This window comes from Balaenoptera physalus (genome assembly GCF_965194825.1).
Source record: "Balaenoptera physalus genome assembly, chromosome: 14".
Taxonomy (NCBI): Eukaryota; Metazoa; Chordata; class Mammalia; order Artiodactyla; family Balaenopteridae; genus Balaenoptera; species Balaenoptera physalus.
This window is the reverse complement of record NC_138893.1, coordinates 84,062,263-84,089,705: the sequence shown is the minus strand read 5'-3', so window position 1 is coordinate 84,089,705 and position 27,443 is coordinate 84,062,263. Positions and strand designations below refer to the sequence as shown.

Genomic DNA, 27,443 nt, shown 5'->3' with positions numbered 1-27,443 from the left:
GCACGGGCTTAGTTGATCTGTGGCATGTGGGATCTTCCTGGACCAGGGATTGAACCCGTGTCCCCTGCATTGACAGGTGGATTCTTAACCACTGTGCCACCAGGGAAGCCCCTATAGCTCTTGTTTGAATCCTGACTCAAACTAGCAATACAAAGAAATTTTTGAAACAACTGGGGAAATTTAAATATGGAATGAGTTATTAGATGATATTAAGGAATTACTGCTACTTTCCATAGTTGTAATAATGACAATATGATTATATAAAAAAGAAAGGCCATTTGTTGGAAATGCATACTGCTGTATAAATGATTGACAAAATGTTAACTATTATTGCAGCTGGGTACTCATTATTGTTTTTTCTACTTTGTATATATTTGAAATTTTTCAGCGTAAAAAATTAAAATGAAAGGGCCGGTCAACTAAAAAGGAAAAAATAGGAATAAGAAAAATATCCTACCATCCTGGGAAGGCTTGTTTACAGAACCAAAGGACTATCTGGTAAAAGTCCTTGACTCTGGCAATCAATCCTGGCAGCAAATCTGGGTTTATCTCATGCACACGTCCTCTGTTTCTCTGCAACACATATGAAGCAGTCAGATGGCTTCTCAGAGACAGGAAATTGCAGGGTTTTGTTATTTCTGTTAAGACCATTGCCACTTAGCAGCACTACCCTGCAATGAAACAGTTCCTTAGTCCCAGAGTCATCCATTGCTGCCATCAGATTGCAACTTAATAAGCTAATAATGATCAAGTTGCCTGTGTCCCACTAGCATTAGTGATAAAGTAGCTGAGTACAAGTTAGATCAATGGAAACCCCTTGCTAGACTGTAAAGTCTGCTTGTGGGAACCGCTTTTACCTTAATCACTGTCAAATACCCGTGACCAGCATGTTACCTGGCCCCTAGTAAGCACTACTGTTTAACTGAACCGAAACCCTAGAGGAAAGGGGCCACAGTAATTTGAATGCTACTTAGTGTAGTAAGAAAATGTGTTAAAAGATTATGAAGACAAATTTAGGGACTACTTCCTAAAAGACAATAATATTTCTTTCCCAGGCATTAGAAATTCAGTTATTAGGAAAAGAAGCATAGATGAGGAAAGTTTAGGAATAACAGAAGCCCAAAGCATCAGATCAAGGTAAGATTAGGAGAGAAAAATTTTGGTTTCACGTGGATCCTTGTTTAATATCATATTTAAAAACAAACAACAAACAAAAACCTATTCTCTACCCTTCTTTCTATCCTTCCCCTTCACATTATCTTCAGTAATAGTGCTTGCCAATTCTCATTCTACGCACTGTAGGATGTCAGGAAGCTGGCAAACTCCAAACCTGTAATTACTAACGTTATGTCTAGTGACATGTAATATACAGGACCCTACATTGTCCCTCTCTTGTCTAAAAATGAAACTCTAGTAAACTTTGTCACTTACTTTTCAGTGTCGTCAATTTAATGAATAGTTCCTAATCTGAAGCCCCTACCCCTATCTTAGTGTGAGAATTAGTGAAATAAATAACACTTAACCATTTTAAATTTGCAGAAGAAAGGCACTATGAAAACATGAGATACTGCTGCTCAAACACAACTTAAACCTTGTTTCTTTAGGAAGTTTTGATACCAAAGACCATAATAAAACAGACTTGGATGCTTGCTTCAAGAGAATATTGTCCTCATTCCACACCTGTCCTTACTACTCTTTTGTGTGCTATTGTAAACTCCTTGACCACCTGACCAAGACATTTTCTAAAGATCATTTCCAAAAATTAGGCTTTATCTCATTCTCATGTAATGTGCAATGCTATGGCTGCAATATTATGAAATCAGTTCCTTGAAGTCACAAAACAAGATTTTGATGTGAGGGGATGTCCCTCTTTTAGAGTTCCCTTCTGGATAAGATACTGGAGGCCTCATTGCAGGGAAATCTTGAGAAAAAAACAATAGGAGGATGAGGGATTGTGAGGGTTTTTCTTTTTTTTCCCCTAAAGAAAAATATCAATAGAATAACTCTGTTGACAGTGTAAAGCAGTGCTTCTATCTGGGGTCAAGGCCAGAGCAATGGACACCTTATCCCACTCATCCTCTTCCTCTGATAAAGCCCCAACCAGTACTGAAAAGTCTTCTTCACAACAGCCTAGAGGCCTTTCTTAAAAGTGTTTGAAAAAGAAGCGGACAAAGGAAAACTGAAATGAAGAGGATTTTCCAGTCTGTCTCTGGTGGCTGGTCCAAAAGGATGCTTCAGTTCCTGCTCTTCACCTGCCTCTTCATCACAGTAACACTTGGGTCACCAGTGGGTAAGTCTTGTGTCAAGTACTTGGCACGATGTACTTTTTGTTGGAGGAATTTGCTGTTATGTACAGGTTATTAAGAGCAAGATTCCAGTATCTTAAATACTGGTTCTAGAATAGGAGAAGAAAAGTCATTGAAAACCTATGGAGATATATTTTCAGAGAATTTCATTTTATGTTCCATTTATCCTTTTGCCTGGGAATCCAAAATTTCCATGGATCTGCCAAATCCAAACAACTTTCCATGAGCTAAATATTTCTTGGAGTATCTGTAAAAGGAATCCTAACCTCTTTATATTCTAGGCACTTGTATAGTCCCAACTTTAAGAGGGAAAAAAAAATTTTTTTAGAGCAGAGGAGAGAGTTTTTTCTTTCATTAATACAAGGGACTGAGTGTGACCCTAAAGGCACAGATCTGGATAAATCAGACTTCTTAGTCTTGACATCTGAAAATATGACTTTTTGCAGAGACTGAGTGAATCTTAAACTGTCTTCCCCCTTGGTACCTCCAGACTTGATACAAAACTGGCCAACAAAGCAAAGTTTTAATTCCAGTTTGTAACAAATTTCTCTCTCCTTTTCCCATTAGAATTTAAGTTCTAACTAGAAGAGAGAGTGAGATGGCGAGAACCATCCTTCTTGGCACCTCTGAGAATCTCAGTGTTTAATTGTCCCTATTTCTTCGGGGTAACTAAGGCCTTGCTCTAGTACCTTTAAGAATAAACATTAAAAATAGGCTTGAGACCCTAAGGAGACATGTAAGACTAAATGTCATGTGGTATCCTGGATGGGATGCCAGAATAGACAAAAACAGGCAAAAACTAAAGAAATCTAAACTATGGACTTGAGTTAATAATAATGTATCAACACTGGTTCATTAATTGTGGCAAAGATACCATACTAGTGTACGATTGTTTCATAATAGAGGAAACTGGGTGCCAGAAAATGGGAACTTTTTGTACAATCTCCTCAATTATTCTCTAAATCTAAAACTGGTCTAAAAAAGTCTTAAAGATAGGTTTGAGCTAAGTTAATCACCCTGTATTTGCTGCCAGTAAGTAACCAAGAGTCGCTTGAGTCAAAGTGGTCCTGCCCTCAACTTCCTCTCTGCTTTCTCCCCACTCTCTTCCCTGGCTTACTCCTCCCAGGGTACCTCCTGTACCCTCCCATCAGACACCTTCTCCCTTCCCAGATCTTTTCTATTTTATTAATTTTTTTTTCCAGACCTTCTAGGACGTTTGACTCAATGCCATAAGCAAGATAAAGGGAGAGCTTTGGGGGCTAGGGATTGGGTGGGGGTGCGGTTGCCTGAGAGGAGAGGGTAAGTGAGAGAAAAGGAGAAGAGCGGAGGGGGTAAGGGGGGAAGCGAAGGGGGAGAGGGAAGGAAGTAGAGGAGGGGCTTCCGGCCCGAGCGTGCGGGGGCAGAATCTGGCGACCGGTACTATCCGAGGGGCGGTGCCCGGGATGCGGACCTGGAGGGTGAGGGACGCCTGGTCCCCGGGACGAAAGGGCGGGGATGCTGACATTTGCTCTCTGCTTTCGGCCACGGCGAGGTGCCGGCCCTGGGGGCGCACGGACGTCCGGGCTGACGAGTGAACATCCTGGTAAATAAAGGCCGACCGGCTGTCTGCCAGCTGGGGCCCCCTGACTCGAACTTTGCCCACCGGGCTGTTCTCTGAAGCTCTCTCATTTGAGGGGTGTATTATGTGTGCGTGTGTATATAAACGTCAGCAATTCAGGACGCAACATGCATAATACCGAATTCCAGGCTCCACATTGAGAGACTGAAAAAAGGAATTAACGCCAGCGGCCAGATTATTAAAGTATTAAATTACTGCCTTTAAAGGGGGTGAGTGGAATGAGTTTATTTAATGTTAGGAAATATTGCATGGGTAACTTTTAAAATATGTATTTAGTTCACAGAAGATAGTAAATTTCTCCTATTTGTGCCATGTATCACCTACAACGAGACGAAGTAAACTTTCAACAAATAGCACAAGAAATGATAGTTAAATTTAAGGAAAAACTTTATAAATCATGAAATAGTTATTGAGGGAGGTTTAGGAATTTCTGTAAAAGCTATTAAAAGTTGAGTACTTAACCATGTCTTATAAAATTAGAGCCAAGGAGATGAACCAAATATTTCTATGAATTTATAATCACCTGTGAAATTGCCCTGGAAATCTGTCTTCATAAGAGAACCACAGCTGGGAGAGCAGAGAAGGGAATTTTTCCCTTTTCAGAGGGTAGAGAGTCTGTATGAGGACATTTCTTCCTCTCAAGGGACATCAAACCATGGTCTAGGGCACAGTCGGGAAACCGCAGGGACATTATAAGGAGAGGGTTGCTCCTGGCATGTGTAACTCTGCAAAAGTGTTACTTCCAGAATATGCAATATCCTACTTATTTCTTGTCCCAAACGGTTATTATACTCTCAGTGGGACCATAAGCACTAGGCTACACCCTCCTCTACATATGACTGAAGTTTTGAGAGTAAACTTGAATTTGAAATGTAGACTGGGAAAACCCAAAATATTTTCTAGACAATTTAGATTTTATGATCATGGCCTATCCACACTTAATTATTGTGCAGTATTTGCTGAAGCTGAATTTCCTGCCCACAAAGTATATCAGCCTTAATATGAATTCCCTGCCTACAATGTCTATTAAGTCAGCCTCACATGCATTAAGAAGGATGGTACTCTGGCTAGGACTCCTTTCTAGAATTTCTTGATTTTATAGATTCTTTGTAAGAACAATTTGCCTGTGTTAATTCAATCTTTTCCTGAAATTGAGAGAAGCAGTGAACTGGAGATATTGGTGTATTCAGTCATTAAAATGTCTTTGATGAGATATTTGTCCATGTTAGTTATGCACTAAAAATGCATGCTTGAAATGTTGCTGTATTCTAGACAGTGATGCCCTGGCTAATTGTGAAGACACAAAGTTCATGGTGTTTTCAATAAGGTGATGGAACATGTACCAACATTCACATGGAGAATATCTTTGGTAATTACTTGACACTATACTGTGTATTTCAAAGCAGCTGACATATGCCAGAGGCCTATTCCTTCTAAGGTGGAATGAGCTTTACACATTCATTATCAAGCCAAACTGCCCGCTAATGCAAAATTCCATCCAAAATCTTGCTTACAAATGACCATCCAACTACTTTTTGAAAATTTCCAAAGATGAAGAGCTTACCACACTGTGATACAGCCTCTCCATTACTAGATAGCTGAACTGAAATGCACTTCCCCGTAACAATTTGTTCTTGTCATTGTAACAGAAAGCTAATTCCTCTTTCGCAAGCTGTTCCAGATTTTTGAAGACTGATGCATATTCTTCAGGGTTGGTTTGTTTGGGTTTTTTTCCTCCGAACAGTAGTTCTCAGCTTCTTCCCTAGTAAGTAATTGTTAGGCTCCCTTCTAAATCTGGTCACCTTCCTCTGGATATCAAGTTTGTCCATTACTTTCCTAAAATATAGCCTCTAGGTGTGAACACAGTACTCAAAATATAGTCTGACCAGTGCAGATTTCAGTGAGACTATAACCTCCCTTGGTCTGAACAACTATCCTATCAGATGATTACTCTGGATAAAAGGTTTAGTTCAATGCAAACACAAAACCTTAAATAGATTTGAAATAATTTTTCAAATGTAAAAGGCATTTATGAAATATGTTTACATCAACTTGAGGAATCTTAAACAGCTACTTTTGGTGACTTTAGATTATCTCTTTCTTGAACTAAAAAGCCAAAATGTAAGACCAAGAAGGTGGACTCAGGCTATTGCCACTGTGATCTGAAACATCACAAGGTGCCTCTGAGGTGTCCTTTTCATTCCCAGCCCTAGATCCTTGTTCTGCTTACATCAGCCTGAATGAGCCGTGGAGGAACACTGACCACCAATTTGATGAGTCTCAAGGTTCCCCTCTGTGTGACAACAATGTGGATGGGGAGTGGTACCGCTTCACAGGCATGGCAGGGGATGCCATGCCCACCTTCTGCATACCAGAAAACCACTGCGGAACCCATGCACCTGTCTGGCTCAATGGCAGCCACCCTCTGGAAGGTGATGGCATTGTGCAACGCCAGGCCTGTGCAAGCTTCAGTGGGAACTGCTGCCTCTGGAACACCACGGTGGAGGTCAAGGCTTGCCCTGGAGGCTACTATGTGTATCGTCTGGCCAAGCCCAGCGTCTGCTTTCATGTCTACTGTGGTTGTGAGTACCTTCCCCTGGGCTCTTTTCCCTCCCCCACAAGGCCACATATGGCATCAAAGAGAAAAACGCTGTAAGAAATTTGGTTATGGTAGTATCTCAGAGCCTGAAGAACATTGATTTAGGGCCATGGATACCTCCAGATCATGATTGCTGAGGTCTGTTCTTAGATTTCTGAAAAATTCCTGAAGACTAGAAAGGGAAAGGAGCTATGACTTTGATCAGTTTTACTTTGTCTTCCACTCCATTCAAACAGAACAGTAGAAAGTGAAATGTTGACTTACGTTATTTAGTGTGGATTTCCAGCCTTTTTGAGCATGGAGGACCCCTTCTTAATATATATTTCAGACATCCATATGGTAGCATTGTGCTTAGTGCCCATTGATTTTTTAAATGATGTATAATGGGAAGAAGCCACTTGAGATCAGTAATACTTTTAAATGAATTTTCATGTTATTAATCCCATAAAAATCTGTATACATTTAAAAAATAGACTGCATAGAAGAGTAGGACATAATGCTTATTTAATCTACAGCTCATGTTTGTTGAGGTTTTAGATTTGCAGAAGGTCCATGGTCACCCAAGGGCCTGTGGATCTGAAGTTGGGACTCATTGATCTCAATGACAGAACATGTCCCTAGGCAGCATCTCTTGCCATTGGGTTATATAAACCCTGATCAATGAGAATTCTCTTGATGTTGGCTAGGAATTCATACCCCATTCTTGAACTCATGAGGCTTTCTCATGGATGAGAGTGTCCTCTGGTCCTCGCCCTTCATGAAAGGTCCTCTTTATCTTCCATAGATTTTTATGACATCTGTGATGAGGACTGCCACGGCAGCTGCCTGGATACCAGTGGGTGCACGTGCTCTCCAGGAACCGTGCTAGGCCCCGACAGACAGACATGCTTTGGTAAGAAACCCATCTTGCGGTAGAAACAGGCTATTAGGAGTAAAGGACAAATCAAAAACTCTTCCTGACTCAGAGCGCCATCATTTTTCCAGTTTGTGTCTCTGAAAACTCAGAATGGGGTTTGTCTTTTTAGTTCATAACTAAAGCCTCAAGCCAAATTTATATCATGTGTCGGGACAGTCAGGGATTGCATTGTCCAATACACTAGCCACGAGCCATGTGTGGCTATGAAGCTCTTGAAATGTGGCTTGTGTGACTGAAAAACTGAATTGTAATTTTACTTAATTTTAATTTAAAAGCTAATATTTGATTCAGTCATTGGAAAACTAAAAATGTGTGGGACAACTTGAGTGAACTGTAAATTTTATGACTCTAAAATACAGCTCAAGCATTTCTGATGAAAATTTATCATCCAAATTGAGACATGCTATAAGTATAAAATACACACCAGATTTTGAAGATTAGTTCAAAAAAAGAATAAAAAATATCAATAATTTTAATATTGATTATATATTGAAATGAAATATTTTAGACATACTGGATTAAATGAAATCTATTTTTTTTAATTTATTTTATTTATTTATGTATTATCTTTTGGCTGCATTGGGTCTTAGTTGCGGCACGTGGGATCTTTTTTTTTTTTTTAATTAATAGCTACTTTATTTATTTATTTATTTATTTATTTTTGGCTGTGTTGGGTCTTTGTTTCATGCAAGGGCTTTCTCTAGTTGCGGCAAGCGGGGGCCACTCTTCATTGCGGTGCGGGGGCCCCTCTTCATCGCGGTGCGCGGGCCTTTCACTATCGCGGCCCCTCCAGTTGCGGGGCACAGGCTCCAGACGCGCAGGCTCAGCAGCTGTGGCTCACGGACTTAGTTGCTCCGCGGCATTTGGGATCTTCCCAGACCAGGGCTCGAACCCGTGTCCCCTGCATTGGCAGGTGGACTCTCAACCACTGCACCACCAGGGAAGCCCGGCATGTGGGATCTTCGTTGAGGCATGTGGGATCTTCAGTTGTGGCATGCGGGATCTTTCGTTGAGGCGCGTGGGTTTCTCTCTGGTTGTGGTGTGCAGGTTTTTCTCTCTCTAGTTGTGGCACACAGGCTCCAGAGTGTGTGGGCTCTGTAGTTTGTGGCACGAGGGCCCTCTAGTTGAGGGCCGTGGGCTCAGTAGTTGTGACGTGCCGGCTTAGTTGCCCCACAGTGTGTGGGATCTTAGTTCCCCAGCCAGGGATTGAACCTGCGTCCCCTGCATTGGAAGGCAGATTCTCTACCACTGGACAACCAGGGAAGTCCCTGAAATATATTATTAAGATTAATTTTACCAATGTCTTTTAACAAAATTTTTAATGTGACTACTAAGAAATTTTACATTACATGTGTGTCTTGCTTTGTATTTCTGTTGGATAGCATTGGTCTAGAATTATCTAAGGACATACTCCTATAGCTTCACTAATATAATTTTGGTTTGTCTGCGTAGCAAGAAAGGGGAGTCAGATTATTTGTAGGAAATCCAGAGTTGTCCAATCGTATACATGTTTTGTTGTCTACAGCAGGGAGAAAATAGAGTTGAAAAACCCAGGACTGAAGATCATCTATTTTCTGTTTAGTGTTATGAAGCTTTTTGTATTCAGACTCAAATAGAGTTAAAACAAGTCTAGAGAGAAAGTGGAGGACTACCCCACAGCTGCCTCCTCCAGAAGAAGAGTAACAAGATCAGGATGGGATAGGGCATCAGGATGAAAGGGATATCAAAGGGTTCTTATTTTAGAAAAGCTTTTGTTCCTCAGTCTCTTTAATGAACCTCACTGGCCATCCCATGGAGCATGGTTAGGCACTCCCATAACAGTTGTTAGGGCTCTTGCCTGGTTGATTTTGACTATGTGATTTAATGTAAACAGGTTCGGGGTGTGGGGGACGATGGTTCCTACAATTCCCCTCAACCCCCCTCACACTACACACACACACACACACACACACGCGCGCACGCACGTCTGTTGGAAAATATTTGGCTTCCTCTTAAGGCACGAGTTGTTCATTCATCTCTTCTTTTGTTTTAATATAACTTTTGAATAGGTAATGTATTTAAATGGCTCCCAAGTTAAACAGCATGAAGGTATACAGTGAAATATCTAGCTCTCTGTCCCCCATTTGCTCCATTTCCCTCTCCTCCAACTCCATCCCAAGTAAACTCTTTTTCTTTTTTAATATTTATTTTATTTCTTTATTTTTCTTTATTTTTTTGGCTGTGTCGGGTCTTAGCTGCAGCACGCGGGATCTTTCGTTGTGGCGCACGGGCTTCTCTCTAGTTGCGGCACATGCGCTCCTGGGCACGTGGGCTCTATAGTTGTGGTGGCTCACGGGCTCTCTTGTTGAGGCGCATGAGCTCAGTAGTTTTGGTGCGCAGGCTTAGTTGCCCCATGGCATGTGGGATCTTAGTTCCCTGACCAGGGATTGAACCCACGTCCCCTGCATTGGAAGGTAGATTCTTTACCACTGGACCACCAGGGAAGTCCCCCAAGTAAACTCTTACATTATTAACTTACGTATGCTTCCAGGGTTTCTTCAGGCAGATATAAAAATAAAAATATACATATTTATTTATTTTTTGCCGTTTTTTAAACTAAAGGTTGCATATTATACACACCATACACATCTCTTGCTTAACAATTTATCTTGGACATCTCTGCCTATCGGGACATAGGGAAAAGCCCCCAGTTTCTGCCTGGGGCCTGTCTGTTGGTTTCAGGGAGATCATGAATTCCCTGAAATTAGAGGCAAAGTTTTGTGTTTATGTGCATGTGTCAATGTTACTTTAGTTTTTTAAAAAACATATAACAATTTTAATTATTTATTATAAATTTTTTTTTTCAGGCAGAGAGAAGAGTATAGGAAAATAATATAACAGACACTCATGTACCCAGATTTATAGCTAAATTTTTCTTCCTTTTTTAATTTTTAAAATTTTTTTAAAAAATTTATTTGTTTATTTTTGGCTGCGTTGGGTCTTCATTGCTGCATGTGGGCTTTCTCTAGTTGTGGCGAGCAGGGGCTACTCTTCGTTGCGGTGCATGGGCTTCTCATTGTGGTGGCTTCCCTTGTTGCGAAGCGCAGGCTCTAGGTGCACGGGCTTCAGTAGCTGCAGCATGCAGGCTCAGTAGTTGTGGCTCGTGGGCTCTAGAGCGCAGGCTCAGTAGTTGTGGCTCACGACTTAGTTGCTCTGCGGCATGTGGGACCTTCCCGGACTAGGGCTCAAACCCATGTCCCCTACATTGGCAGGCGGATTCTTAACCACTGCACCACCAGGAAAGTCCCTCTTCCTTTTTTTAAAATAAAATTTTACAAATACAAATAAAGCCATCTCACTCCATCTCTTTTACCTCTCTCACCCTCCAGGGGGAATCACTGTTCTGAAGTTAGTGTGTGTCCTCCTGGTCCCTGTTTTTATGCTTTTATTATTTATGTAATAAATAACAATAAAAACATAACATAACAATAACAATATATAGCATTGTTTTGTGTGTTCTTAAAATTAACATTAAAAATGATACCTTACCTCACGTGTGAGATTTTCTCTAGAGTATACCCATAAAAGTGGAATTGCTGGGGCATAGAGTATCTAAGGCTGTAAGTGACAATAAACTCCCAGATAACAATGGCTTCAATAAGTAGAAGCGTGTTTCTCTCTCAGGTAAGAAAATCAGTCTCGAGGTAAGCAATCCAGACTTTCGACAGAGGGTGAACCCAAGCACCAGTGTGGCCACTCCCAGGAGGGCTGCGAGCACCTCTAGCCATCCACTGTCCAGGCAGTAGGGGCCCTGATGAAGGGTCTAATCTTATCAACTGTATTTTTCATTTCTAAGAGTTCTGTATGTTTGTTTTGTTTCAATTCTGCCTTGTCTTCCTACACAATTTTATTTTGGTTACTGGCCTTTCTTTTATCTGTTTAGTAATTTTTTAAACCCTTGTATTATGGATTTTTCTGGATTATTCTCTTCTCTCCAGTTCAAAGCCTCCCATTTGTTATCTTGTCAGCTTTCTCGTAGTGGATCATCTCCTCCTGCATAGTGTTTTATGATAAACCACCTTCTGTTGTAATTGTTTTTCTCTGATACTCCATTCTTATTACCTGGTTTGAGGAGCTTTTTTTTTTTTTACTACAGAGAGTTTTTCGATTGCTTTTGTCACAGAAGCTTCACCAGTCCAGGCCAAATTTTACATCAGTTTCTCAGTTTCAAGATCCCCACGCCAGGTGGGAATTATGAGTTCATACTTCAACCGTGGCAGGGCCCAACTTGGGGTTTATGAAGGCTCTTCTCCTTCCTAGAGCCTCAGGCAGAGAGCTCCTTACTTCTCTCCTGGGCCTTGGAGCAGTCCTTCTCCTCCCCCTTTCATTGTGGGGATACCTTTTCCAGGGTCCTAGACTTGAGCAGGGTTTCAGTTCCAGCTCATCTCCTCTCGTGGGCCCAAGGCCATGCCTTCTGTCACCTTGTGGGTATTTAAACCCCAGTCCCTGGTTTATAACCTATATCCAAGCCATGACAAATTTAGCTCCTCAAGCTCCCCTTTTTTTGTTTGTAGAAGGAAGGGGGTTGACATTTGTTGCCAACTGTGCATTTTTTTTTTTATAGCAAGAGTCCATGTCCTTCATCAGATTCTCAAAAATGTTAGCAATCATTGCTTAAGTACAATGTGGGAATATTCCAATATTTAAAATAGATTTTGAGGGCAGTTGTTCATGTTATAAAGAAGACTGCTTCACAAAAAATTCTGTCCAACATATCCTTCTGCAATGCAAATTCCTCTAATGCATTTAAAACACAGTTTGATTTATGTTTTATTTATTTAGCAAATCTTCAGGAATTGGAGAAAGTGAGACTCTCCAATACAAACAAGCAGGTGAACCCAAATAACAAAGGGGACTTCATTTCCCCAACAGTTTTGCCCTGAGGAGGGAACTGGCAAGCAACCAACTAACTGCCTCCCGCTCCAGCAGAGGGCAGAGGGACAAATAACTTGGTGGGGAGATGAGGTTAATAAAACTGATTATATTGGAGTTGGTTTGTAGAAAGTCTATGGACAGGATCTGAAAAGATGTGGAGTTTCTGCTAAGGGGCTTGGGAAAAGACTGCATGGCTCAGCAGTATGTAAATGGTGTGGTCTCTCTTCTACAGATGAAAATGAATGTGAACAAAACAATGGTGGCTGCAGCGAGATCTGTGTAAACCTCAAAAATTCATATCGCTGTGAGTGTGGGGTTGGCCGTGTGCTAAGAAGTGATGGCAAGACATGTGAAGGTGAGATGGGCAAGAAGGGATTCACATCAGGAGCCCCCAGTAAGCCATTGGCTTATTCTTTGATGTTCATAAAACTGGCCAACGTCAGAAGAGAGTAACAATCTGGCTGTGTAAAGAAACCACAAATCATCATCACTGAGTATCATTGCAGGATGCTCGTGTTGCAGACAGAATGCCGTGTTGATTTTGTCTCCAAGCTTTAGCAGGAGGGAGCTGTTGCATTTTGCAAGAGGCAGAGAGCTGCATTTTAATTTGGGGTATAAAAATAGGGTATTCCGTGTTTCTCAAACTTTAATGTGCCCACGAATCACCTGGGATCTTGTTAAAGTACAGGTTCTGATTCAGTAGGTCTGGGGTCAGGTGAAGATATTGCGTTTCTGAATAACTTCTAGGTGACACCTATGCTGCACATCCAGGGGGCACATCTGGAGTAGCAAGATAATGGAGGTAGGTAGCATAACAAATGGTTTACAGCAGTGTTTCTCAAACTTCCCTGCTGAGAATCACCTGGGTGCTTTTAAAGCTGGCCTTTCCCAGGCCTCTCTCCTGGAAACTCTGGTTCAGTGGGGCGGGAGGGGCCTTACAGTTTGTGTTTTTACCAAGTTCCTAGGTGAGTCTTACCATCTTGGAAGTTTGGGAAAACATGAAGCCATTTTTTTTTACTCATATGCTTTGAATTTATTAGAGATTAATACATTTTTAGAGATAAGTAAACTTATCTATTTTTTTAAAGCCTATTGCGCATTTTATTCACATAATTTCTGAACATATTTGTATATAAACTTATCTATTTTTGATAGTAGAAATGCTGTATACATTTTATATAATTAAGTACTAAAAAGAATTTGTAATGTATGTCAAATAATTGAAATGGAAATTGTCTACTATTACGACATGAAACTTAGATAATGTCCCTTCTCTAAGGCCCTTGCAAATTATCCCAACTAAAATTTCATCACTCCCACTTTAATAAGTCTGAATCTCATGATATTGGGAGTTGAGAGACGAAAAAAGAAAAAAATTCTGCAGATTATATGAAGAGATAAATGGCTTAATTATCATTATTTACAGAGGACATATGATTTGTCCCAGAGGATAATTGAATTTGTGGCATAACAGAGTATAATACTGCTTACGATTTCACTTTATTCTAGTTATATTCAAAATAATAAAATACTACCCCAAAAGGAAAAATCATAGCTAGTACTCACAATTCATTTCATGCAACAAAGTTTGCATTATTAACTCAGGGACCATTAACCAGGATATCAAACTACTGTCCCTTGTAAAAAGACTAAATGTACTTTAAATTTTATTGAATAAGAGTGATGTCCTGAATCCTCCTTAAATCTTATTTTATGCAATGATCTTTACATATTTAAATATTAATGAAGTGTTCCATGAGGAACATTTATAATTACTCATGAGTATTTTATTGGAAATATTAAGTTAATCCTCATATAATTTTAAAACCTAATAATCATAACTGAAAAGTATTTTAGCAGAAGATAAAATTTGAATATGAATTACACTTTAGGATTAAGATTCATATTTGAAACCCTACTTTTTTTTTTTGGTTTTGTTTTTTTGTTTATTTGTTTTTATGGAAACCCTTACATTTTATTGATAGTCCAAACATATTTGTTTCTTTAGCTAGTCTGTTAGATTAGCATATCTTCTTTTTTAAAATAAAAAGCTCTTTTTAATTTTTAAGTAACTTCTATTGTTTTGTTTTATTATGAAAGAGTTATGTTCATAGAAGAAAATACAAAGGAGTAAAAGAACGATAACTAAAATGACCACAATCCCACTTGCAGATATAGCCATTCTAAACATTTTGGTATGTCCTTGGAAGAGACTTAAAATCCTTCAAACCAAATAAGAATTTCAATTTATTTTGTGCTTTGCAATTTTAGACCTGGAAATATCCTGAGTGAACATTTAATCCAACCCTTTCATCTTACATATATTGAAATTGAGGCCCAGGGAAATTAACTGACTTAAGGAAGACCATTTTTAAGAAAAAAATTTCCTATTAATGTTGACTTTAACATTTTATAGCATATTTTATGCTTTCTTCTACACCATTATATATCATTTTCAGCTATTTCAAAAACCCATAGGAATACTCTTATCCTTTTTAACTGTACAGATTTATAAACAGGTGATAGCCTAATCTCTCCTAAATTTTGCAAAGGTTAATTCATTGCAAATTTATTCTCTCTCCCTGTTTCACAAAAATTGATTCATCTCAAGTTAATTTACTGAGGACTAATATTTTTATTATTAATGAAGTGAGACTTTTAACTATAACTGGAAATTGGCTCATATATTTCCGTGAACATCTTACATGATTTGAAAGCATTCCCTTTTTTTTTTTTTTGGCCACGCCATGTGGCATGTAGGATCTTATTTCCCCAACTAGGGATCGAACCCAGGCCCTTGACAGTGAGAATGTGGAGTCCTAACAACTGGACCACCAGGGGATTCCTGAACGTATTCCCTTTTATTATCTTACCTCTAAAACAGGGACCAGCAAACTTTTTCCGCATAAACACAATAGTAGATATTTAAGGCTTTGCGGACCATATGGAATCTGTTGAAACTACTCAACTCTGCCCTTGTAATGAGAAAGCACCCATAGACAATAGGGAAATAAATGGGTATGACTGTGTGCCAATAAAACTTTACTTACAACAACATGTAGCAGGCCATAGTCTTTTCTTTTTTTTTTTTAAGGAGGCCATAGTTTGATGACCCATGATCTAGAAGATCATATCCAGAGCCCACAAAGGTCATTATTTTTCCTCGCTAACTATGACATTATGTGGTAGTTTCTTCATTTTTCAACTGAATATTTTTCCTTTTTGCACATTTGATGAGTATGCTTTTTGAAAATGGAAAACTTTTAAAAAGAAAACTTTAAAAAAACTACCTCATAAGAGGAATGTCACAAAGAGCTCAGTTGAGTGGAATCTTTCAGTGTGTTGTCCAGGTTTCATTTTTATAATGTGCTGTCAGCCCAAGAAACATATCTCCAGTGCTATTATTCCTAGAGATCTGAGGAGAGGGGCTGGTGATCCAACCATTGGTAATAGCTCTGACTAACTCTGATCCATTTAGCTGCTCTAGGTGAATTTATATTCTGTCAGTCCCTTTTACATCAATAATGCTCTATAAAATTTCAAAGTGGGTGGACTAAATGTTACAGAAATTAAGAAATGACTTTCGGGTCTTCCTCCCCAAAATTGTAGTCTAACCATGAGAAAAACAGACAAAGCCGGATTGAAGGGCATTCTACAAAATGACCAGCTTAAATGGTTAGAGCTATGTGTGTTGTAAGATTGCTCTTTGTAGCTTTAACATTTAATAAACTTCTTTGTGGATGTCATGTCTCAGTGACTGAGTTGGGCCCCAGTGATACTGTGATAAGTCAAGTACAATGCCTGATGCAAAGTACCAGTCCAAGAACCAGAATTCTTGGGGAAGAGGGCTACAATATCATTCCCTTTTCTTTTGGTTTTTATTGCAGACATTGAGGGATGCCACAATAACAATGGCGGCTGCAGCCATTCTTGCCTTATGTCTGAGAAGGGCTATCAGTGTGAATGTCCCCGGGGCTTGGTGCTGTCTGAGGATAACCACACTTGCCAAGGTAGTACACGCTCAACCTCTGCTCTTAATTCCTCCCTCTTAATCTCCCTGCCTTCCTCAACCAAGTGTGTCAAGATTCTCATCTTTTAGAACACCACCTCTTTTAGCAGCGTGTGTTCACTCTGGAACCATTCAAAAATTGTGGTAAAAAAATATAACATAAAATTTACCATCTAAACCAATCTTAAATGTATAGTTCAGTTGTGTTATATATATATCCACATTTTTGTGCAACGAATCTTCAGAACTTTTTCATCTTGCGAAACTGAAACTCTATACCCATTAAAACAAGGACTCCTCATTCCTTCCTCCCTCCAGCCCCTGGCAACCACCATTCTACTTTCAATTTCCATGAAGTCAGCTACTTTAGGTACCTCATATAAGTGGACTCCTACAGTATTTGTCTTTTTGTGGTTGACTTAATTTCACTTAGCAAATTGTCCACAAGGTTCATCCATGTTGCAGCATATGACAGGATTCCTTCCCTTTATAAAGCTGTTCCACTGCATGGGTATACCACACTTTGTTTATCCATTCATCCGTTGATGGACATTTGGATTGCTTGTCAATAATGCTGCTATGAACACGGGTGTGCAAATATCTCTTTGAGGTCCTGCTTTCAATTCTTTTGGACCTATACTCAGAAACAGGATTGCTAGATCACACAGTTTCCTTTGCTTTTTACTTTTGATTTCTTTCTCTAATTTCTATTATTAGTTGTATAACTAATACTTAATTTAGATGGAGTTCCTCTCTTTTCTAACAGATAATTGGCTTATGAAAAGTTGAAAGCCCTGGGAACTGATCCTTCCCCCTACATGTACAATCTGATCATCAACAATCCTCTGAGAACGATTTTCTGGAAATCTAGTTATTTATGTCCAGAAAATTAATTCACTCATCCAGCAAGTATTTAATGAGCACCTATATGTGACTTCTTTATACTAAGCCATTGCTGTGATATGCCCTCACATACTGATACTGCCCTCACATATTGTCTGACAGTACCCTTTGTACTCCTTTTAGAATATTTGTACAGTCTAGAGAAGTGAACGCTAAGGAAGAGCAATCTTTTTATATTAAATTAAAGTGAATTTTATAGTTTATGGTTTATTGAGCAATGCAAGGACAATTTAGAACTCTTCCCCACGTGCGCTAACGCTGTTTTTCTTACCTCTGTTTTATGGGGCAGTAATTAATGGTAAAGTCAAAGCGGTAGCGTTATGTAATTTAAGCCTATATCAAAGCAGTGCTTTTTCTGTATTGCCAATAAATTGTGTTTGTGCTAAAAGTTCATCCTTTAGGTGTTTCAGTGCATGGAGTTATGCTAGACACACTTTGAAATAAATGTTTGTTGGATTGAAATTTTGACACAGTATTTTCTCATTTGGGAAACAATATAGTATTTGAGGAGCATTATTTGACCACAACCTTGGGAGTTAGGAGTCCAGGTTTTATTCACCAATTTGTTTCGAGCCTCAGAGAGTTCCTTGAGGATAGAACAAAAAGCTCAAGGTGTGGGAGGGAGAAGTTATTTCTCCTAGAATCCTCCTTCCCTTCTCCCAGTTCCACTTTTCCGGTTCTCACAGCAGTTTCTGCCCCCGCAGTCCCCGTGTTCTGCAAGTCGAACACCATTGAAGTGAGCATCCCCAGGGACCTGGTCGGCGGTCTGGAGCTCTTCCTAACCAACACCTCCTGCCGAGGCGTGTCCAATGGCACCCACGTCAACATCCTCTTCTCCCTCAAGACATGTGGCACAGTGGTCGAGGTAGGTTCTTCCTGAAGGACCCTTGGGGAATGACCAAATCCAGTTATTTGGGAAGTTGTTGACAGAGGTGTGCAGTGTGGCTTGTGTCATAGATGAAATATTTCCACATAAAAGAATGGAGTTCAAAAAATCATATACCATTCATTTAACAAATGTGTTATTCAGCATCTGCTGTGCTGTGGTCCCAACACTGGGAAGACAGCGGCTTAAAAAGAATTCTGCTCTTTCCGTTCTCAAGTAGTACCATCTCTCCAGTATGTGCAGACATCTTTCTAAGTGCATCAGCACCAGTACCAGGAGGCTGGCTATGTCTCCTCTGACCAATTATTGTACTTGAAGATAGTGACTGATATAGATGATGGTTCATTTATGAGGTAGCAAATGAGTTCAGGGATTGAACCAGTTAGAGGTAAAAGGTTTGTACTTTCCTACAAGAATCTGTGCACAGCCCTGTGCTGGGAGCCTGAGGGATATGTGAAATAAGATTCCTGACTTTTAGGAACATACACAGTAGTACTGAGATAAAAACACACACAAATTATAAATAAGAGACAGTGATACAGTTGACGGGTGGTATAGGAGTCCAGAAAGGGACAAACACTGGAACAGTCAAGACAAGTGGGACTTGAATTGGGGTGGAAGCATGTGTGTGGTTTATACAGGCAGAGACGAAAGGAAAGGGCATTTCAGATGGGAAACAAGTGAGCCAGTCTCAGAGACGGGAATTCTTGAGGCCTATGCTGAGTGAATGGGCAACACAGCCTGATTGGAAAAGGAGACTGGAAAAGTAGATGGGGGGAGACTATGCTTCCAGACATCTGCTTTGTGTGCTGTGGTGAGACATTTGGGCTTTTTCCCATAGGAACGGGATTAAGCAGGCACTGTCATGATGAAATCAGAAGTGGGCAAGATGGATAGAAAAATGAGGACCTGGACCCAGGAGATCAGTGTAGAGGCCCTTGCAACCAAATAAACAAATACTTATTTATTGAATCCAACTTAGAGAAAATCAGAGAGCTAATGAGATTTGGGGTGAGACATGGGGGAGATATATGAGGAGAAGGTCCCACTTTAGGCAAATTGTGTTTGTTGTATCTGTGGATAATCAAATGGAAATGCCCTACGATGAGCCAGGGGTTCTGGCGCACAGGAGAGCAGACAAGGCTGGAGACGAAGAACTAAAAAATCATCTGGGTAAATGCGACAGCTGAAGTCTGCGTGGGGTTGAGCTCAGCACAAGGTCATGCTGCAGCACCATCACCAGGTCTAGGATTCCAGAAAAAGAATAATGGACAGAAGCTGTTCTTTTCTAAAATATCAGAGCTTTGAATTGGCTGATTCTGCATAGCTCAAGTTTTTATGACTAATACTCCAAAGGGATGTGTGGGTTGACCATGAAGTGGTATGTAAAACTCTTTAACAGTCAAAATATCTTGCTAAAAGGAGGAGAAGCAATTAAAAAAAAAAAACAAACGCTTCAGGCTTCAGCAACCAAATCTCTCACGTGCTTTGATGTCAAAAGAAATTTGGAGAACGTTACGGTGGGCGGGGGCTGAGGCGCTCTGTGGAAATAAACATAGACTCTCCTCTCCTGGCCCTGGCCTGGCTCAGGTGGTGAACGACAAAATCGTGGCTAGCAACCTTGTGACAGGTCTACCCAAGCAGACCCCAGGGAGCAGCGGCGACATCATCATCCGGACCAGCAAACTGCTGATCCCTGTGACGTGTGAGTTCCCGCGCCTGTACACCATTTCCGAAGGCTACGTTCCCAACCTTCGCAACACCCCGCTGGAAATCATGAGCCGCAGTCACGGGATCTTCCCTTTCACTCTGGAGATCTTCAAGGACCATGAGTTCGAAGAGCCTTACCGGGAAGCTCTGCCCACCCTCAAGCTGCGAGACTCCCTCTACTTTGGCATTGAGCCCCTGGTGCACGTGAATGGTTTAGAAAGCCTGGTGGAGAGCTGCTTTGCCACCCCTACGTCCAAGATCGACGAGATCCTGAAGTACTACCTCATCCGGGATGGGTAAGTAGGCTGCTTGGACGATGGATTAGCCCCAGTTCACATCCGACCTCTGGGCGCGAGAGCAAACTCAGTCATTTCCTAAAACCACCGCAGCACTCTCGCCAGCTCTTAATTAGTTCAGAAACCGTTTGTGCGCATTTTGGTGGTAAAAACTGGTGAAGGAGAGGGGAGTCCAAAATGACTCCAAGAGGTCTAGCTCGTATGACTGACTAGATGACCTTAACCAAGATGAAAGGACACAGGTTGAAAAGCAGATTTGCTGTGAAAATATCGAATATGATAATTCCAAATAATAATATTGTATTGTAAATACCTGCAGGATACTAAGGCAGAGAAGTTCAGTGGGCAGTTGGAAATGCGTGTCAGACCTAGGAACAAGGTCAAGACTAGAGACAAAGGACAGAGAATCGCCCCTGTTTATAGTCAAAACTATAGGATTAACCTGCCCAGAGAGATTGTAGAGCATGGGTGGCAAGTGGGGGCTGAGAAATGCAAGAGGGTTAGGAAGTGGGAGCAGCAAATGCAGGCCCCTCTTTTAAGAAGTTTGGTAGTGAAAGAGAGAGAAGAAATACTTGGTCAGTTTTAGGAGAAGAAGGATCAGGTGAAGTTTGTTTCTGTTTGCTTGTTTTATACAAAGGCGATTTCCGTATTCCCTGAGGATGCTTGGATTGAGAACTTTGCTTGTCTCCGTGTATCGCTGGAAGCCTGCAGTTACCACGCCCACTGCTTACATTCCCAGGAAAATTACACTCACATCCCAAACTCATAGTAGTATCTCATCAGTTTCTTCCTCATTCTCAATGTCAGATGGGACATATCTCAGGCAGATCAGGACCTGCAGCTTAAGAAAAGGCAAATAGTCTAGTCAGAGCACCATAGATGTGCCTCAGTTCATGCCCTTTGCTAATTGGCCTGATAGACTGAAATTTCTCCTTTGCTTTTAACTCCCCGGATCTCTCACCACAGGCAAGCTTCACCTGCTGCTATCATTCTCCTGCACAATGATTTTCAACCCTTGATGCACATTAGGATCAACTGAGAAGCCTTTCTAAAAGTAGCAATACTCCAACCTGGTTCTCCACTCTTATTGCCTTAATTCCAGCTCTCATTATCTTTCACCCGGACAGGTAAAACGCTTTCTAACAGCCTCCTAAATCCCAGCTCTCAAGTCTCAGCTCCACAGAGCCCTGGGTATCCAGCCAAAAGAAAAAATATTATATATATAGTCAGATCCCTGCTGAAAACATTTTGATGCCTCTTGATTTCCTTTGGTTGGTAAATTTAACTGTTTATCAGCAGGAGTACTTCTAGTTTCAGATTCCTGTAGCCTCCTTAGCTTGTTTTCAGAATCTGGAAAATGCATCGTTCTGAGCTGCTTCGGATGGCTAAGAGTAGGTCTCATAGGGGGCTGAAGCCCTTTAGATTTCTTGCCATCTTAAAGGGTTCTCCACAAAGTTTTAAAATGAAACGTAGAAGCATCAATTTTTATCTTTTTTTTAGTCATATAATTAGTGCTAAGTAGATTAGGGAATGGATTTACTTTTGGGGGAGAATGGATTTGGGTTCCTTTCAAATTCTTCTACAGCTTTATTGCAGTGCTATTTGCATACAATAAATGTACATATTTAAAGTGTACAGTTTGATAAGTTCTGACGTATACACCCTGGTGAAGCTATCACTACAATCAAGACAGTGAATATTTCACTTACCCCAAGTTTTCTCCTGCCCCTCTTATTTACTTTTTGCAAACATAAACGTATAGTCTTAACTCATTTACTGGGAAAACATGTAACCTGCAATCTCAATAAAGCTTGTTATTCAGACCCTCAGTTAGGACTGACTATGTATTTTTATTTTAGACAGTTCTAAGAAGCTGTGCTGTTTAATTTTCCAGCCGTTAGTACGCACAAAACAACAACAAAATGCTATGGAAGATATTAAAATTGTTGAAAAGCATAGACGGAACTCAAAAACACTGCTGTGTGGGCCTGTTTCCACTATTCACAGGAAAACAGTCCCATTTCCGGTACAATATTAGATAGTACAATATTCGCTAGGACAGTAGTGGTGCATTTGAGATAATCCCTCAAGATAGAATCCAACTCTCAGCTTGGCTTGCTCTTCCTCGCCCTCTGACCTCTACCTTCTCCAGTTTCTGCTCCTGCCAAAGGGAACCATGGGCAATTTCCAAATTCTGTTGTTCCTTACACCCTCCTGACTCTGCACCTGCTGTTTCCACTGCCTGAAATCTTCTTCCCTTTTTCTTCCTGTCTGATTCTTACTGGTCCTTCGAGACACATTGGGATTTCTTTCCTCCATGAAGCCTTCCCTGATTCCTTCTGACCTGAACTAGATATCTTCCTTCCTTCCTCCTCAATGCCTTGCCTACAGTAAAAGTCATTAAATATTTGTCTAATGAACTACTGAATGAGTATTTATTATAATACTAATCTGGGGCTAGTTCAGAGCCCTAAAATAAACATAATGCAGTTTACTTATATTTGTAAATTGTTTGATTATTCACTGTGTTCAGCTTAAATTTAATTCAGGCTGATATTTAACACATCTGATTCACCTCCCTCTAGTTTAGTTGGCATATGCTCTGAGAATGCAAAATAATTTAATGCAAACCTAAGCAAAGTAGAATTAGAAAGTTTATCTCCAGAAAAAGAAACATTGAATTCCAAAATCAAATATTGGACAACTTTTGGGTAATCAGTTATTTTGGATTTTCCTATACCATTGTTACTTTCTTTAGCACATGAACTTGGAGTTGATGAACTAGCATTGTCTAATCACAGCAAACACCAAATCAAGAGCCAGACTTTGTCTTGGGTTCTACTCTGTAACGTGTTGCCCTGCAACAACTCTTTCTGCCACATCTTCCCTTTAAAAAAAAATAGTATTTTTACTACTCAACCATAGGAAAGAATGAAATAATGCCATTTACAGCAACATGGATGGACCTAGAGATTATCATACTAAGTGAAGTAAGTCAGACAGAGAAAGACACATCTCATATGATATCACTTATATGTGGACTCTGAAATATGATAGAAATGAACTTATTTACAAAACAAAAACAGACTCACAGACATAGAAAACAAACTTATGGTTAACGAAGGGGAAATGGGGGGAAAAGTTAGGAGTTTGGGATTAACAGATACAAACTACTATATATAAAATAGATAAACTGCAAGGTCCTACTGTATAGCACAGGGGACTATATTCACTATCCTGTAATAACCTATAATGGAAAAGAATACAAAAAAGAATATATATGTATAACCAGAAACTAACACAACACTGTAAATCAACTATACTTCAATTTTTTAAAAATAGTATTTTTAGGTAAAGATAAATTGAAAATGCTGAGGCATTCACATGAAAAGTGCCATTTTAATGTCACGTTACTATTGTTTTCATAGGTACTGGGCTTTAAGCTCCCTGACGTCACAGACCATATTGGTCATCTCTATCTCCTGTGCAGCCCCCAGCAGAGTGTGTCACACAGATTAGATATGCATTAGGTATTTATTAGAGAACATAATCAGAAGATGGTATAAATTCATTTAACCTCAGGAAAATGAAAATGTGTACATAAATACAGGAAATAACAGAAACCACATTATACGTTTAGATCCTCTTCAGTTTAGGGGAATAAAGTAGTAGTGGTAATACAAGTCAAGATGTCTTATTTTTAAATAATTTTATTGGATTTTTCAACTGCCCTGAAACAGCAATTAACAATGAACTAGAAAGTGGTCTGTAAGCATGTGGAGCCAAGTATCAACTTTTATAGGCTTTTATATTTGATCCCACTTTTTTACTGGCCTGGTAGACGGGAACTATTAAGTATCCATAAAAGGAAAACAGTCAGGAAAAAAGTTCCTTTTGAATTCAGAATGGAAAAGACAATACATGTGTGAGCCCTGGCCTTTAGGAGAAACGGTTCATCAGTACTAAACCTTCGCCTCAAAGTGGAGCATTACTAACCCTTCTTTACCCTCAACTAATCCTGAGGCGAGCCTAGGAGTTTCACTTTAAGTGGTAGACCTGAGATTAAAACCCCAAAGCCCTATCAAACTAAAATTTAGCATTAAATCTGGGAAAAGAGGAATTAAAACATTTTGAAGGTGAATGATTTTCCCCAATAGATCCAGTTATTCTCTAAGAAACTGACATCTTTATGCAGCTCTTTGTTGTACAAATTGGGGTTTGCTCACCTTTGGATCCCCTTCAGGGGCGAGTGTCTATAAATACAGTGAAATCTAGTTAAAGAAAAGCCTTCTCAAATCAATAATAAAGTACGTAAATGCAGAATTCCTGCAATATATTACAAATGAAAATACAGCCTTAAAAAGATACCTTGATTTCAAAAGATATCTCTGAAACAAATGTTGCTGCTGTTGCTAATACTTCAATACATTGACTTAACAGGAGGTCCTTGTGCCCAGTTTGTGGGTACAGAGAATGAGAGACGGGACCGACAGCGTTAATGAGCAGGCCTGTGTCTGAAGATGCCTTCACAGGGAGGGGATTTCATTTTTCTTTCATTCTCAAAAATCTTGAGTGCAGCCCAGCCTCCTCCACCCAGTTTGCCTGTCCTTGGAACAAACACGTTGGACTGGATTGTTTTTCCACCTCTGTTTAAACAATCAAGTCTTACGTGCTATCCTGCCCTACTTCCAGCTGTGTTTCAGATGACTCAGTAAAGCAGTACACATCACGGGATCACCTTGCAAAGCACTTCCAGGTCCCTGTCTTCAAGTTTGTGGGCAAAGACCACAAGGTGAGCTGAACACCTTTACCTTGTAAAGGTACCTCTCCTCTCCAGCCTTCCTTCATGGTGTCCCAGTTTGTTCACATTCCACAAGCCCACAGTTAGGATCTGCATCACCTCTATGAAAAATACTATAAAACTGGCCATCTAGAAGCTTAACACCTCCATGAATGTCACAATTATCTGCCCCCCCCAGTAAAATAACTGGGCTTGTTCAAAGAAAGTACTATGTGATTATAATATAAAATCCTTGTGAGCAGATGTGGTTGAAAAAGCCTGTGTAGTGGTCACGTGGCAAAGTATATGGACAGAATATTTGCAGAAAAGACAAATAGTGAAATGTTCAATGAAAATAGTACTTACATGCCAATTAAAATAATTATTATAAGACTATTTTATACATATTACATTTATAAAGATTATAAATCCCAACTTGCAAGGCTAGAGGGTGATGTATACAGTGGCAGTATAAATTGGTATACTTTCTGGAAAGTGGTCTGACAATGTGTAATAACCATAAAATTATCATCGTCTAAAAATTTCAATTCTGACAGCTTCTCAAAAACAAAAAGTAAAACATGACTTGTTGAATGTGTTTATAGAGCACTGTTATGAGAGAGGTGTTGTTTAAACCAGTGTATCAGTTAATGCAATATTAAGCAGTTAATGCAGAATGAAATATAGAAAAAGGAGATATGAAAAAACTATTGTCATAAAAATTTACATGCAAATTGAATGTGATAGTTTTTTTTTTTAATGTATATACATGAATAGAGGTTATAAGAGGCTATGTATACTCTGTAAGGTAGAAGGTTTTTGTTTTTTGTTTTAGTAGAGTTGTCGAAACACATAAACAAAAGGAAGTTTAAGAGACCAGCAGTCTTTTCCATACTGCATTTAAGTGTATTTATGTCCTGTCCAGCTACATCACTGTTCTAGAACAATTGTTAACCATGATGACTAACCCTGATCTTCCTCCTCAGCTAGGCAGCATGCATGGGGAAGTTACTTATAGGAAGAAGCTTGGAGAAAGAACTTGTTATTTTACACAGAAGTGCGTGGGAGCCCATGTTATGCCAGATCTTGATGTGAAGAACCAAGATGTTAACGTTATTAGATGTTGTCTTCACAGAGGTCTCTTGTGTCCCTGCACAAAGGCAGAAGTTATGGATGTAGGGTTTTAAATCACCCACATGACTCGTGTTTGCCATGTTACTAAATGTGTGAATATGGGCAAGTTCGTTAACCTCCTAAGTCTCAGTTTCCTCATCTGTAAAATGGGGATGACGATATCTATCTCAAAGGGTGGTTGTTTAGATGAAATGAGATAATACATATGAAACGTTTGGTATTGTGTCTGGCTCCTAGTAAGCAGCCCCCAAGTGGCAGCTCTTTTCACTGTTTTTGTTCATTATCATTATGATCTTTCTAGGAAGTGTTCCTGCACTGCCGGGTCCTTGTCTGCGGGATGCTGGACGAGCGTTCCCGCTGTGCCCAGGGCTGCCACCAGCGAATGCGTCGTGAGGCAGTAGGAGGAGAGAATGACAGTGGTCCACAGAGCCAGGTGCTGACAGGCGGCCCCATCAGCATCAACTGGGAGGACTAGGGTGACCCAGCACCCGAGTCCTACTTCTGGCTGCCTATCTCTATGGAATTCTCCCCTCGCCCTCTGAGAACATCAGCCGACACCCTAGAACACAGCGCTGCTTTAAACCTTATACTGTGGGTTTAGACAAACTCCCAGAACTGACTCACTCTGACTCTAGGTGTCGGGAAAGATCACCTCACTGCTGACCAACCTGTCTCAGGTGGGGCTTCATCTTCCTAATGTGGAAAGCTGCGCTGTGCACCAAGAAAGCAGCTCACCCCATGCCCCCCATTTCTTTCCTGCAATAAAACACCTAGTGTTGGATGCAGTAGCATGACTAAAATCAGAAGTTGGGTATAGTATTTCAAATTAGGAACTTAAAAAAATTAAATAGTTGCTTGAAATTATGACTTAAATACCCACTGACTCCTTAAATATGTAAACAATAATTATACCCTGAAATTTCCATTCAAAGACAGAGTAGTTATAGAGGATTTGGAAGTTTATCACTGTAAGTGTGCACTAAAAAAATACTATTTGGATATTCTCCTGCACAATATTTTCCTCTGAGGTTTTTATGCTGTCTTAAGTAAACTATTTTCAATTAATAAATGTTAATAAATTCACTAGCTTGCATTTAAGTGGTTCAATGACTGAACCGTAGACAGAATTAAAATGTGGTACCATATACCCTGTTATTTGGCATTCCATGCCCTCAGACTGATAAGACAATAGAAAAAGGTATAAAACTATACCATACTTTATTTTGTAGGTGCTTAATAAATTTTATTGAGATAAATATCCTAAACCACAGAGATTAATGTTATCTGCAGTTAAATCTGCTTTCTTAATATGCCAATTCATTTTATGGCTTTACATAAGATCAGAAAACAGTTTTTCTTCTTTTTTTTTTTT

General features: G+C 39.9%; 2 protein-coding genes and 1 long non-coding RNA gene across 6 annotated transcripts in view; 1 reads left to right on the top strand and 2 right to left on the bottom strand.

Annotated features, from left to right (window-relative positions):
* The window catches only part of LOC309642731, a 414,473-nt gene that overhangs the window by 240,597 nt on the left and 146,433 nt on the right, over nt 1-27,443 (bottom strand). The window lies entirely within an intron of this gene.
* OIT3 (oncoprotein induced transcript 3) lies at nt 10-27,443 on the top strand. 4 transcript variants are annotated; one of them, XM_082424513.1, is made up of 9 exons: nt 12-2,290; nt 6,132-6,506; nt 7,308-7,415; nt 12,586-12,708; nt 16,241-16,363; nt 17,970-18,130; nt 19,742-20,157; nt 24,850-24,949; nt 26,373-27,443. In XM_082424513.1, the coding sequence occupies exons 1-9, from the start codon at nt 2,185-2,187 to the stop codon at nt 26,544-26,546; spliced, it is 1,686 nt and encodes a 561-aa protein (XP_082280639.1). In that variant the 5' UTR covers nt 12-2,184; the 3' UTR covers nt 26,547-27,443. The 4 variants fall into 4 exon arrangements, with proteins under 4 accessions (XP_082280641.1, XP_082280642.1, XP_082280639.1 ...); XM_082424514.1 differs by lacking the exon at nt 12-2,290 and adding an exon at nt 2,311-3,888; XM_082424515.1 differs by lacking the exon at nt 12,586-12,708 and having other exon boundaries at nt 10-2,290.
* The window catches only part of PLA2G12B (phospholipase A2 group XIIB), a 58,812-nt gene continuing 49,433 nt past the window's right edge, over nt 18,065-27,443 (bottom strand). Inside the window, exon 4 of the mRNA XM_082424614.1 lies at nt 18,065-18,151. Coding sequence (XP_082280740.1) covers nt 18,105-18,151 — 47 coding nt within the window. The 3' untranslated portion in view covers nt 18,065-18,104. The remainder of the gene's footprint in view (nt 18,152-27,443) is intronic.

Coding starts and splice junctions, on each gene's coding strand:
- OIT3 (XM_082424513.1), top strand. CDS start 2,185: ATGAAGAGGATTTTCCAGTCTGTCTCTGGTGGCTGGTCCAAAAGGATG. Junction 6,507..7,307: donor CTTTCATGTCTACTGTGGTT/GTGAGTACCTTC, acceptor TATCTTCCATAG/ATTTTTATGACATCTGTGAT. Junction 20,158..24,849: donor TACTACCTCATCCGGGATGG/GTAAGTAGGCTG, acceptor CCCTACTTCCAG/CTGTGTTTCAGATGACTCAG.